Source organism: Cupressus sempervirens, chromosome 2 (genome assembly GCF_028749045.1).
Source record: "Cupressus sempervirens isolate cs-2001-9-10 chromosome 2, ASM2874904v1, whole genome shotgun sequence".
In the NCBI taxonomy this organism is placed as follows: domain Eukaryota; kingdom Viridiplantae; phylum Streptophyta; class Pinopsida; order Cupressales; family Cupressaceae; genus Cupressus; species Cupressus sempervirens.
The window spans coordinates 652,419,577-652,433,853 of record NC_143119.1 but is presented as its reverse complement, the minus strand read 5'-3'; the positions used below and the strand labels follow the sequence as shown (position 1 = coordinate 652,433,853).

At 34.9% G+C, this 14,277-nt stretch overlaps 1 protein-coding gene across 1 annotated transcript in view; it reads left to right on the top strand.

Annotated features, from left to right (window-relative positions):
- Nucleotides 1-13,024, top strand: part of LOC149575061 (zinc knuckle (CCHC-type) family protein) — a 130,802-nt gene extending 117,778 nt beyond the window's left edge. The window contains 3 exon segments of the mRNA XM_089814943.1: nt 12,115-12,232; nt 12,389-12,757; nt 12,760-13,024. Coding sequence (XP_089671069.1) covers nt 12,115-12,232; nt 12,389-12,757; nt 12,760-12,779 — 507 coding nt within the window. The 3' untranslated portion in view covers nt 12,780-13,024.
- The last annotated feature ends 1,253 nt before the right edge of the window (nt 13,025-14,277 follow it).

Sequence of the window (14,277 nt, the reverse complement as noted above, 5' to 3'; positions counted from 1 at the left end):
GTATGAACATCGGTATTATGACATATGATCATGGCACGATCAGTCAGATTGATATACAATCAGATATTATTGATTTGTCTGACCCAAGCTATATGTTTTAACAGTTCTTACTCCATGTGTTACTTATTTACAACCTTCATATAGACTCATATTTTTTCTGCAATTTTTATGACCCAAGATATTGTAATAGCATCGAAGCTGGAAAATCGTATAAATGAAGTGTAAAAAAACAGTTATTGCTCTTCTAGGTACTCATACTTTTCTAGTTTCTAGAAATCAACAATCAAGAATATAAGTGCAGGTAGAAGGCATGGCACTTTTGATGCAACTAAAAGTAAAGTGCTATTGTGATGTACTAAACGAATCTGTTAAAAAATCCAATGCTTTGCCTTCATAGATTTCTAGTGCTATACTTGTATCTAGGAACAAACATTATGCAGTTGAAGGGTTTTTATGTGATTGTTGGGTCATAAGAATAATGTTTTATTAGGCATTTCAGGGTCATCAGAAGCTGCATCAAATAATATCTTAGTATCTTTCGAATAGATTATTTGCTTTTTAGAATCATTCTAAATGCATTGAATGATGCCATAGTACCTTCAGTCATAAGAAATTTATTTAGTTGTTTCAGTTAATGGCAAATGCAATTGAAATAAGACATGTTATGGTGCAACTATCCAAAATCATTATTGAAATAAGACTTGGTATGGATTGAATTTGTTGAATATTGGCTTCCAATTCCTACCATGGAACTGAGATTCACACATAAATTAGGATTTCCCATTTAATTTTTTTTTCTTTCTTTTCTTTGAACTTGATTTCAATTTGAAAGAGGCCTTTGGTAGTTTTTGAATGTTTTTGTTTGCCCCAAGTTTTCACATAATTTCTGAATGCTCTTTTATGCATGCGAGAATTTTGCCCATTGTAGAAGAATGCTGTATTCTTCAATTGTGACTGTAATTTATCCAGTTCCTGCTTTTTGTTGGATTTTTAAAATCGTTAATTTTCCTTTCCTTAATATTTAGTATGCTAAAGCCTAAAGGTACTTGATTTTCTCCTATATGATACAATCTGATTATTTTCATGAATCACACTTCTCTTGACTGCTATAGTTTATTGATCATTGGAGAATACATCACAACATGGTTTACTTCCTATGAATCAATATGATCAAAGATCATTGAAGGTTGACTGAATCGTATCCTATATCTACTCCCTCTCTTTCAAGGTTGCCTGTAATGAAATGTCAGGCTCTCTCTAAATCTCAATCTCTCTTTTCATGCAATAACATTCTCGGAGGAAAAGATCAAGGCACATAGCTCTTATAATATGTATTGAAATTAGAAATAAGAATAATTCTACATAATAATAAATATTATTCCAATAAATTATAGATAAATATATATTTTGAACATATATACATATATTATGTTGTTATGCAAATGAAGGCTTATAAATATGAGAGGACATGTCTCTATAGTGTAATCATCACTTAAATATTAACATAAATAATAAAGTATGACAATATATATATATATACACAATAATATATATTATTTAACATATATAAGTATATATAGGAAATGATGATTTACCAATAACAATAATGTATATCAGATCGAATCAATCCGATTGAAGCTACAACTTTAACATTCCCTCTTAGCTAGGCACGATTTGTAGAACACGTTATGCTCTCAAGTATAGGAAGAGAGATTATTTTAGTATGATATTCAATTCACTATGAGCCTAAATTTCTCACCTTTCATAACGCACAATTGAAGCAATTTCCATAACTTTAATATAAGCTTAAACACCACCTTAAGTGTGGTCTATAATAGTAACTATGTCATGGTGTTTGGCAAGATCCGGCCCAAAGAACCATAACAAGTTGGTTATCATGGCGTTTGGCAAAATCCGGCCCAAAGAACCATGATGAGTTGGTTATCATGGTGTTTGGCAAAATCCGGCCCAAAGAACCATGATGAGTTGGTTATCATGGTGTTCGATGAAATCCGTCCCAAAGAACCATGATAATACTTGCTTCTAGACGTCCAACACATTTAGGTGCTACAAGTTATGGAGCATATCTAGGAGATAGGTCAAACTATTGATAAGGTCGTCAACTTACAATAGTTACCTTACACACATGAAAGATCGTCACCTTTCATTACATATCATATGCGAAATAGTAACCACTATGAATAAAGTTAGAGGGTGGTACAAAGGCTTTCACCTCAATTCTCTCTCACAGAGAAAAATGCATTACAAGGAATTTCACTTAGAACTTCTCCTCATAGAGAAGATATCATTTACAAAGGATTGCACTTAAAAATTCTCCCTTTGAACAATGATCCTGGGAAGTTAGGTCCTCTAGTTACTCCCTTGGAGCTCTCTTTGCCTAAGGATGTTTGTCGAACTCTCTTTGAATCTGATATTAATCTTCTGACTTTCTAGTGACAAGTTGTTACTTCCTCATGATGTATACATGGGTAGGCCCATTTTAAAATCATATAGTCGCACCATGCATTTTTAGACTCCCTTTGAAGTTCAACCTTCTGAACTCTTATATTGCCTTTGAAGAAGTGTCAGATTCCCTCTTAATCATCATCAAGAATATTCACTTTTAAGAGCCTTACTTTATCCAATGTGATCATTAGATGACTAATGAATTCTAGATCACAACTTCTTCGGAGCTATTTCCATAAGATTGAGTCTGCTTAATATTTGATAGCAAGTGTAAGGTACCAACCTTCTTTTCCTGCAAGATCATTTTAGATACAAGGGAAAAGATCAAGGATAAATAGTTCATATAGTACATATAGAAATACAAATAAGAGAGAGACTATATGAGTAGATAGATGTAAAAGATAAGAATACTTGTTTGCACATGAGCACCCATGAAATTGATTTCTCTAATGAAGGTCCATATGGGAATGAAACATTGGGTAATAATTCATTCCCCCCACAATGTAAAATTCACACATACTTCATTTTAATATAGTTTTCAATCAATATCAAGTCTAATAAGAGACAATCCATGAATGATATCAAATACTTATTTTTAAGTATTAATCTTAGTAAGGAATCATTGCCATGTTATCATCAGTACTAATGAAGAAATTTAACTTGACATCCTCAAACTCTTGTACTAGAACCTTATCATAGGAAGATTGCCAACAATTTAACTTGGTACAAAGTGTTGATTATCTTCTCTAAATCTTGCAAATTGTAATGATAGGTTGTTTCCAAGAACAATGTCTATTCAAATTTTCTTCTTTGCCTTATAGGTTAGTCACATTACTTTCCAAAGTGCCAATCGATCGAACAATAGAAATTTCCATTTAATTGATGATAATCAAGAAGTTAAATTTCTTCATTAGTACTAATGATAACATGACAATAATTCCTTACTAAGATTAATACTTAGAAAGAAGTTAGAGATAGAGGTTGATATAACTCATGAATGATTGTCTCTCATTAGACTTGAGATTGATTTAAAGCCATATAAAAATGAAGTATGTGGGAATTTTACATTGTGGGGGATGAATAATTATCCAATGTTACATTCCTATATGGACCTTCATTGGAGAAATCAGTTTCATGGATGCTCATGTGCAGATAAGTATTCTTATATTTTACATCTATCTACTCTTATAGTCTCTCTCTTTGAAGCTTTTACGTGGCAGAAGGATCAGCGCTGAGTGTACTTAGCATGGGATAGGGAGTAAGTTATTTTATCCCCTGTAAAGTCCCTTTAATTGGTTTGAAGACCACTTTACTTTTGGTCATACCACTTTTATTAAAAAATGATGTGGTTAATCTTTTAACACCTGCTTGGAGGTATCTATGTGGAGATACTCTGCTGAGCAAGTTAGATTGTTTTTTTTTTCATGCGCCATTATACTAAAGCTATAACTTTAACATATTCAATCTTCTATATATATATATTTTACTCTATATTTTCAACATATTATTTCCTTATTAATTTCACCTAAAATGATCACAAAATAAAATAAAATAAATAGAAATAATACTGGACATAACAAAAATACTTATCTCTCCAAAATGTGTTAAATGGATAGAGTCCCAATTCAATATTGATCTTTTCTCAAACCTTAGTGGATGTGAGGGCCCACGGTTACTATTCATGAGACTTATGTAAATTCCACCTTTGGTCTTATCATACCCAATCACCTAATTGAAGGTCGATATGGATTAATCTCTGGTCTCTTTTTATATAAGAAAAGACCCTTCTCAAAGGGTTATTTCTTTATACACCCAAAGTGCCACGTAAACCTCTCTCTTTTGGTCTCTCCTTACACAACTAGTTAATTTATGTTATAGTCATAGGGGATATTGACCCTTTACACTCCACATGTATCCAAAGAATGATGGCATCTAATGTTCTGATTTCTTTATTATTGAGTGTCTTCGTCAATTAAGTACCTTGGATATGGATGTAATGGAGCCCACCAAACCCTTTGCTATGATACTTGTCCTTCGTCACAATACCTTCCTTGTTGTGCGGTGTACGTTGGTCTGTTACTCATGTTCAGCTTTAGGAATCATGCCACCTTAACCTTTGTAATAGCACCAAGCACGCTGGTCTGAATTCTTACTTATCCTTGCTTATGTTGATCTTTTATCCAGCTGGATGTACCGCTGTGGATGCTATGTGTTTATGGGCCTGGTTTGTTCTATCTGTGAATGGTGGCATACAACTCTTTGTTCCTTACCTCACACCTGCTCCGTTCGCCAATTGCCTTTTGGTCGCTGCTTCTAAGTTTTGCCGCTCACAGTTTATGTCCAAAGATTACTTCTCATTCTCTGCCCTTATCATTGCTGCTGAATATATATATATATATATATATATAAAACTATTATATTCATTGTAGGTTACTGTTTTTAATGCCTTTGACTTACTCCTTAACATCGTGGATTCTTTTCTCCCTATAAGAATCTCTGTTATATCCCTTAATACCTTTTCAGATTGTACTTCGAGTATCTCAGAGTATATGTGGTTGATGATATCCTCTTTCAGTAAATACATAGGTTTATTTGTGGCTCTAAGAAATGGTAGGGATGATTGTCCCGCAATTGTTATACATAACAAGATTCTTCTCTTTGATAGTAGAGACAGTGTCTTTAATCTGTATCGCTGCCTTTATCTGCTATGATCTCCCTCTCTATTCTCTAATTCCTCGATTTTCTTCTCTATTTCTTCTTGATACGAGAGCTTGTACAGATTTACTGTTGGTGTATGAATTGAAATCAACGTTCAGTATTGATCTTCTACAATTTATCGATATCAATAATATAAGGCCCTAATATATGTTCAGCCAAATGTATGTTATCCTCTGCAGTATACATATTGTCTTCTAAGACAATGGTATGTGCATCACTGATATATGGTTCTCTGTATGTGTCATGTGATCAATCTGAGTGTCCTTTTTATTTCTCCCCTGAATGAATATAATCCGCAGATCATATCCTACTTATATCAATTGCCGTGTATGCTTAACTGTCTGCTATGTTGACTCTTTCTTTGTAGTTTTATCAATTTATCCTTATCAAATTTAATGTGCTATTCTATCTCTTCCTGTGGGAAATATCTTTGATGTATTCCCTTTACCAAATGTCTTATAACTCTCTGCGATTATGATGAATTTTTTTACTTCTTGTTCCTTACTTTTCTTTCATACTAATAGTGTTCAGTGGATCTATCTTCAAGCTGTTTAGGCTTTATAGAAAGAACTTGGCTCTGATACCATGATGTTTTTCTTAGGACCGCTGTAGATGTATAGCACTGCAATAATGTATGGTTTGTGCTTTTCAAATGGCAGCATCCTCTTGTATTTGTATGAGGAATAAACCTAGAGAAGAGAAATGTCTATTCATCAATATAATTAATATAATGACAAACTTAATTATAGTTGTACACACACACACACACACACACACACACACACACACATACATACATATATATCTAAGTTACCGATTCAGATGCAGATTCGAAAGCAAATACGGGATGTGGGGGAAAAATAAAAATTGTGGATGTGGATGCGGAGGAAGTGCACGCGTGTATATATATATGCAAAGCAATGCAAGAAATATACAAAAACAAATCTTCAATTCAAAGACATCAACATGATGCTTTTGCCACAGTATATGATATGTCATCTTCATAAATTGTATCATCAACATTGTATTTAATATATTATGCTTGTTGCAGTAGATTGCACATGGATTCCAAGCCAGCTTACGCCCTTGTATTTCAATTCACTGTTAGACAAGTGGATAATATCATTTGCTTCAGTCTCTGTGATTTTTATACTTTTGCCTACACAAGAAAATATACCACTTCTTTGATGGTGTATCATTTACATGGGGCTATTAACCACCTTTTAACTTCTTATTTAAGCTCTATGATTTTGCTTTCTTATAAACTTTCTGTAGTCAAATGCTTAGAAATTGAGCTGAACAGAGTTTTATTATTTGTTTCAGTTATGTTCATAAGAAAAGAAGGATATCAACATTGGTTCAGGACATACTGTATCCCAAAAGATGTGGTTTCAAACATTTTATCACCAACTTATTTTCATAATTATTGTGCACAAGCATCAGAAGGATCTTCTGATTCTGGTGCATACAAATCTTGTCAAGACGTGATGATTATTGGTTGACTAGTCAGATGTCATTACAAATCAAAGCAAAGCCAAGTGAAGCAAGACCAATTAGTGTTAGGATTAGGTCCCATTCAAAAATCTTTTTGAAGGCTGTCTAGATTTGTGTCTCCATGCATACTCACAAGCAATTCAATTGCGTTCGGATCCCTCCGGATCTGTCTAGATTCCCTGTGGGTGCTGGCCGGAAGCCAGCCATAGGCCTCTGGATGTGTCTGGAAGCCGGATCTGGCTTCCAGCCAGCACCTGCACGGAATCTGGACACATCTAGAATCCGCATGTATTCGCTTCTGAATCCAGCTAATCTGGGGACAAATCCATAACTTAGACACACACACACACAGATGTATATATATATATATATATGTATGTATGTATGTATGTATGTATGTATGTATGGAGAGAAGAATATAAACTGAAGGAGGAAGTATTGATGTTTTGGCAGCTTAGTAGGATAAACTGTGAGATCAAAGAGAAATTTATATATATATATATATATGTATATATATATATATGTATGTATGTATATATGGAGAGAAGAATATAAACTGAAGGAAGAAGTATTGATGTTTTGGTAGCTTTAGTAGGATAAACTGTGAGATCAAAGAGAATTTTATATATATACTGTGAGATCATATAAATTTCTCTTTGATCTCACAGTTTATCCTACTAAAGCTACCAAAACATCAATACTTCTTCCTTAAGTTTATCTTCTTCTCTCCATTTTCTGATGTTCCTATTCTGCCTTTCTCACTTGTTTTGTAATTCTACCTGACTTGCTCCATTTTGAGCATGGGTTAGTTTTTTCTTCGTGTAAATATAATTGATACTGTTTGTAGCTCAAAAAGATCATTACATACTGATGGTAATTAAATTTACAAGGGATGAAATTTTGCTTGAAACATACTTGATATGATAAATACAATGTGCTGTAAATCACTGAAAATTCAATAAAACATCTCGTATGATTGGATGTTCATGGAAAACATCAAATCTTGCTGCCAAAACCTTTTAGGATTAGGCACTTCGACTGTGGATTGATAATAATCTAGTATTAAACTGATCATAAATCATCCTTTTCAGATAACGCCACCAATGATATGATATGGAAATCAATGAAATCCACACTAGAAATCTTTCTGTGGATGAAACTTTTGTGAGAACATGCAAAACTATTAATGCTCATCTTCTGAAACTAGACAGTCTTTTAACACTGAAATGAGTGACATCATGAAAGTGCTTCAAATAACTGATACAGCAATTTAAAAAGCTTTGCCAAAATTTGATAATATGACTTGTTTTTATTACTGTGGGCTGCTATAATTTATAAGTAAACTGCTGATAGATGTCCTAGATTCCTAATCCTTTGGAACTGATATAGGAATAGCTGGTGAAGACTGAAAGCCCAAGTTAATAATGTGTGCTGGAAATCACTGCAATGCTGAATGTTTATGTGAGTTTGCTCTAAATTTCGTAGAAGGAAAGTACACATTCTTCAAAAAATGCTTCAGGTGTATAATTTAATGTTGCCTGCAAATGGAGGAAAACGAAAATTTAAATTAGAAGTAAAGCTCTTAAGCTGTTAAGCTCAATATAGAAAGATACTGTTCTCATCAAATCCATGTCACCAATCTAGGTGAACTAAGTTACCAATTTGTCAGCCTAGGCGTTGGATACAGAAGTTGATGCGGGTGGATTCCAGATGTGTTCAGATGCCCCATGGAGGCTTCCCGAAAGCCAGCCACAGGCTTATGGAAGCCAGCCATAGGCTTCTGGATGATTTGGTGGCACCTGCGGGCCCAACGCCTAGAGAACAATAAAAAAGGGCCAAACAACTTAAGTTTTCTAATTTGCATGTGCTCTAATTCATTTTTTTAGGTCCTTTTTTTGCAAGGAAACCCTAAAACGGCCCTAAAGGTGAAAGTTGAAGCATTCACAAGTCATTTTGTAACTTTGTTTGCAGCTACTTCTCATTTGATCTCCATTTTGCATTGTGAAGGCAAGTTGAGCATTTTTGAAGAGGATCGATCAGAGGGCAAGAGGTAGCTTCCTCAAAGGAGTTTTAAGCATTTAAGGTAAGTGTTTGATCTCATTCTTGAGTATTTTCATGATTTCTTTTGAGTTTTTGATGAATTTTTTCAAGTTTTTTTTCATTTTTTCTTTTAAAGAAGTACAGAATCAAGTTTTGGTATCTATTTTATTAGTTTCTTTTCACTTTTTTGCACTTGTATGCTTGATGTTCATAGTTGTTTTCCTAATTAAAATTTATTTATTTTCTTATTATAGGTTGCAAACAATTAGACTTTATTGTGCAAGAATGGCCGCCAGTGGTAGTCAAAGTTCAGTGGGGGGGGGTGGAGGTGGGGGCGGCAAGGAGGGCAAGGGACTGATAATATCAAAATTGATATAGGATCTCCTTTGTGGAGACATACAACAAGGGTATCACAAGTTTCAGGAGGTGGCTCATGCTATTGGAAGTGCAATTATTGTGAAAGTAACAAAGGAAAACTTTTCAATAGCGCATATTCTCGGGTGAAGCTTCATTTTATGGGCCCTGCTAGTAGAGGATTTAGAATGTGCAAAGGTAAAAACAGTACAAGGATGACTAGTGCAGAAATAGTTTCATTTGTAAGAGAACAAGAAGCTGCTGATGCATTGGTCAAAAGATAGACAAAAAAGATATTATCAACCTCCATCCTCAAGGAGCAAGATACATGCACCCACTGGACCAATTGTATACACCCCAACACTCATTCTTGCAAGTACTTGTACCAAGAGAGGATGAGGAAGAAGTGGGAATTCTAACCTGCGAAAGAGGCCCATTGCACACTGTATTTAAAATGAAGTCAAGAGACCGTGCTAATGAAGCTTTTGTACCTTGCCTCAATGCGAATGGGCTTCCTTTCAACTTGGTGAGATCACCATATTGGAAGGAAATGGTGACAGCAATCAAAGAAGCACCAGCTGATTACACAAGCCCGAGGTATGAAAAGGTGTGTAAGTCTCTATTGCAACAAGAGAAGACACATGCAGAGAAAGACCTTCTACCAATCAAAAAATCTTGGGAAACTTCGGGTGTAACTATTGTGTCATATGGTTGGAAGTATACAGAAAAACAACGACTAATTAATGTGATTGTGATGTTCCCCAAAGGGGCAATGTTTTTGAAGGTGGTTGATTGTGAGGGGGAAGTGAAGGATTCCCAATTCATTTCTATAATTCTCATCGAGGCCATCGAGATGGTAGGTAGTGAGAATATGGTATAGGTGGTCATAGACAATGCCAAAAATTGCAGGGGTGTGGGTGCATTGGTTGAGAGTCGATATGACTATTTTTTTTGGACCCCATGGATTGTACACTCCCTTAACTTGGTCATGCAGAAGATTGGCACTGGAATAGATTGGGTGAAGAAAATACACCAAGAGGGGGAGGAGATACAAATGTTTGTGACGAACCACATGTCACAATCCATTTTTAGAACATACTTCAAATTGGAGTTGATGAAGGTAAAATAATTTTTTAAAATTACTAAATTTCATGGATTTGTAATTTAGTTAAAATTTATAATTTTATTGTCAATTGACATGTTAACTTGCTTAGGTTGCTGAGACCTGTTTTCGCATCTCATACAATTGTTTCACATCTCTAAACAATGGTTCATATGGAAGGCCTCAAATCCAGAAAGAGCCCAAAGGGTCAGGGTTTTGGTCTTGGATGACATTTGGTGGGCCCGTGTGGTATATGTATTGGATTTCACCAAGCCCATCATGACTATGCTCCACTTTTCTGATACCGATACACCTTGCTGGGGGATATATATGATGGCATGGACACTATGATTGAGAAGGTAAAACATTTTATAGAAGCACATGAGAGTGACCCCACACAAAGTGAAGCCTTATGCAATCAAGTGGAAGCAATCATCCACCATCGTTTGGAGAAGATGACTACCCCATTGCACCTCCTTGCATATGTTTTATCTCCTAGGTACTATAGCAAGGAGGTACTTGGTATGCTAGGTAGAGTTGCTCCATTTTCGGATGAGGAGGTTGCTGAGGGGTGCCACAAAGCTCTTACAAGATTCTTCCTAGTGGAAGAAATACATGAAAAAGTGAGGCTAGAATTTGGGTTGTTTGCTTTAGGTATAAAGCATTCTCCATTTGTAGTCAAGGACCAAAATAGAATGGGAGCTATTACATGTTGGTACATGTATGGTCAACCTTTCAAGCATCTTCAACCTCTTGCAATCAAGGTCCCATCACAAGTTTTGATTTTTTGTTTTGTTTTATGTCTAACACTTGCATTCTAGAATTTAGTGTTTCACACATTTTTTAGAATTAATTTGCTTTTTATTTGTATGTTTTGTCACCACTATCTAGGTTGCTAGTTCTTCTATTGTTGAAAGGAATTGGAGTACATACTCCTTTATCCATTCAGTGAAGTGCAACTGGTTGGGTCCAAGAAAGTTGAGGACATGGTCTTTTTCCACAGTAACTTGTGTCTATTATCACACAAGAATGATCATTACAAGGAAGGGAGAACAAAGCTTTGGGATGTAGCCCTTGAGTATGCGGATTTGGATGCAACACTTCATGATCTTACTACACTCGAAGATGGTGATGATGATGATAGTGTGGCACGTGGTGCATCTAGCATAAGTGGAACCTTTTTTGGTTTAAATGATCTTTCACAAGTTGGAGATGATGATGATAATGTGGATTGTCCTATGAATCCCTATGATTCAGACTTTGATGCTTATTAGTTGATTGAATCTTCAATCATGAACTAAGTTTTCATTTTGTTGGAATCTTGAACATGACTATTTGGTTATAACTTATTGTCTAAACTATAATCTTGAACAAGTACATATTGATATGAATTTTGAAATATCTTGAATTTTGATAAAGGGTGAAGTATCATAGTCATACTATTAAATGATTTGTTTTTGTATATTTCTTGTATTTCTTTGGACATGTGCGCACGTGCTTCCTCTCTCATCCACATCCAATATTTTTTTCCGGCATCCCATATCCACTTCCGAATCTGCATCTGCATCAGTAAGTTTGTAGCGGGATGGTTTAATAATTAATCTTAAGAACCTAAGGTTGTATTTGAGCTTTTTTCATATATATGTTAGTACATTCAATCAACACCACTGATTTTGAAAGTGAAGAATTACTATAGATCATCCTTTGTGAATGAAAAATGTATATTGTAGCTTTCAAAACTGGGAACTGCCTAAGTAGCTTTTTGAAATTCACATCTCAAAATGTAAACATAGTGTGGTAGTTTCATTGTTTTGATCTAGCAGATATAAAATACTGCTCTGGTCTTATAAATAAGGTTAAATTAGGAAAGAAAAGCTGTGGTTTTTGTTGTGGTACTATCATTCTTGCAGGCTAATATGTTACCAATTGTTTTCATGCAGCCTCTGAAATGGGAACTCAAGCAACAACCAGGAGGAATAAGCCCCCCTCGTGGTGGGTACAAGTTGGATGATCCTAATCAGCAGATAATTCCAGATGAGATCTTTGATGAGTATGGAGGTATACATTAGTTAAGAATGAGCAAAATACTTGGCAAAGGCCACATTTGGATAGGATAATACAAAGCCCATCCATCCATTCAAATTAATAGCTGGCTTATTGACTCTATTTCTTTTTCTTAGTTTATTTGAACCAAGTTATTTGTGAATATGCCAGGTTTTTTAAGTGGAGGAGTTGATATTCCAGAACTTCTAACTAATTTCTCCAAAGAAAAGTCCAAGAGAAGCAAGTCTAGTAAGAAAAAAAGTAGGCACAGAAAATTGCATGGAGCAGCATATGAAACATCCAGTGATGATGACAAACATTCATCTCACGCTAAAATTAAACACAGTGATCTGAAAAGGAAAAGGTCAAGATATGAGTCAAAGGAACGACACCATTCTATCTCTAGCAGAGTTTCTAGCACAGAATTGGACCAGCAATGTAAGAAGCAAAAACAAAAAAAGCAACACAAATCAAGCTCAGAAGTGGATTGGGGACATCAGAAACACAAACAAAAAAAGCATCACAAATCAGACTCCAGCATTTAAGTTCAGATTCAGAGTAAACCTAGAAATGTTTATCGGAATTGCTATAGTTGGCCCACATGTTTTAGTGTTGTGCTTTTCTACATGGTCAGAGCATTTTTCCTGGCTGTATCAAACACTACGGGATTGCTGGAAGGAATTTTTCCATCTAGCTAGTAACATATCAATTTCGGGTGAGTTCAAAATTGATATATAATTGTAAGATTGCACATTGTAAACTAATTCCTCTTAAAATGTTTCTTGGACAAGAGGACATCCACTTTTACAGCATTGTGCAAGGCCCCATAAAATGTGCCAACTATGCTATTTGAATCATAGGGAATCTTTAGTATAATGTATTTTTTAATTTGTTTTTTTCATGGAAGCTGTCAAGGTTCACCATCTAATCCAACCATACAGGCTTATAAAGTTAATGTGAGTAAACTGAGGCTGCTGGGAAGCCTGGAAACCTGTTATTGGAAATGATAAATTTATTTATGACTGAATCTATCTTCAGTTCATCATTTCATTACATGCGACTGGCTATAGGGGATATGCTTCTGGAAAATGGAGCATTTGTTCACATTAGTGTAGTCAATTTTTTACTTTTGTTGGGGAAGAGCGAAATTGCTTCAGAATTTGTGCATAATTTCCGTGCTTTAATCTAGGGCCTTGTAATAATACCAGTTGCAATATTGGCATAGTTACAATTTTATTTGTGTTGAAGCTTCCTAAATTGTAGTGAATTTGTTCTCTGCAAGTGATAGCCGACAGTTTTCAAGGAAAATCACGGCACACTACCTGATAAAACTTTGAAGGATTTTCTTTATGATGGACAATAATAATCCATAATGTAAGACTACACTTCACCTACTTCAAAACTTACTGCTTGTCTTCTATACCTTCAAAAGAATAGATATGGAAAAAGCTTCAGCTGTAATGAATTGTTTTATTACTTTATATCCATTGACTGTTTATAACATAAATTACTGTTGTCTCTTTGCTGTCAAAGAGCTGATGCCTAATGAAGAGGTATGAGTTCTTAATATTGGTGCACACACAAATAACAAGGTATAGAATGATAAGTAGGAGATAAACTTACATTATTGATTTTCTCAACGAGATGAGGCTTAGTTCAACAGCTGTTTTCGTCACTGAAAATAAATTTTTATCAATTCTAATTCTTGTGATGGTCAATTACGTTTTGAGAGCTGGGTATATGAGGATTATGGTAGCTATTACGTTTGATTATTGAAAAGCACTACCAAGGGGTAGCATCTTAGGCTGCTCTTCATGTAACAGATATGAACATGAAAACTAATGAAAACTAATGACATTGCTACACATTTGGTGAAACATCATAATGAGGAGTGAGGTATAAGCTAGCCTTGTACTTACCAAAGGGTAAACCACGGCAAGAGAGATAAATTTCAAGTAATTACGCTGAAGCTAGTGGGGAAACAAAAAGACTTTCACTTACCATATGTGTACAGTGACTTAACAATTTTTAGAAGTTACAGTTTCCAGAAGATTCATTGA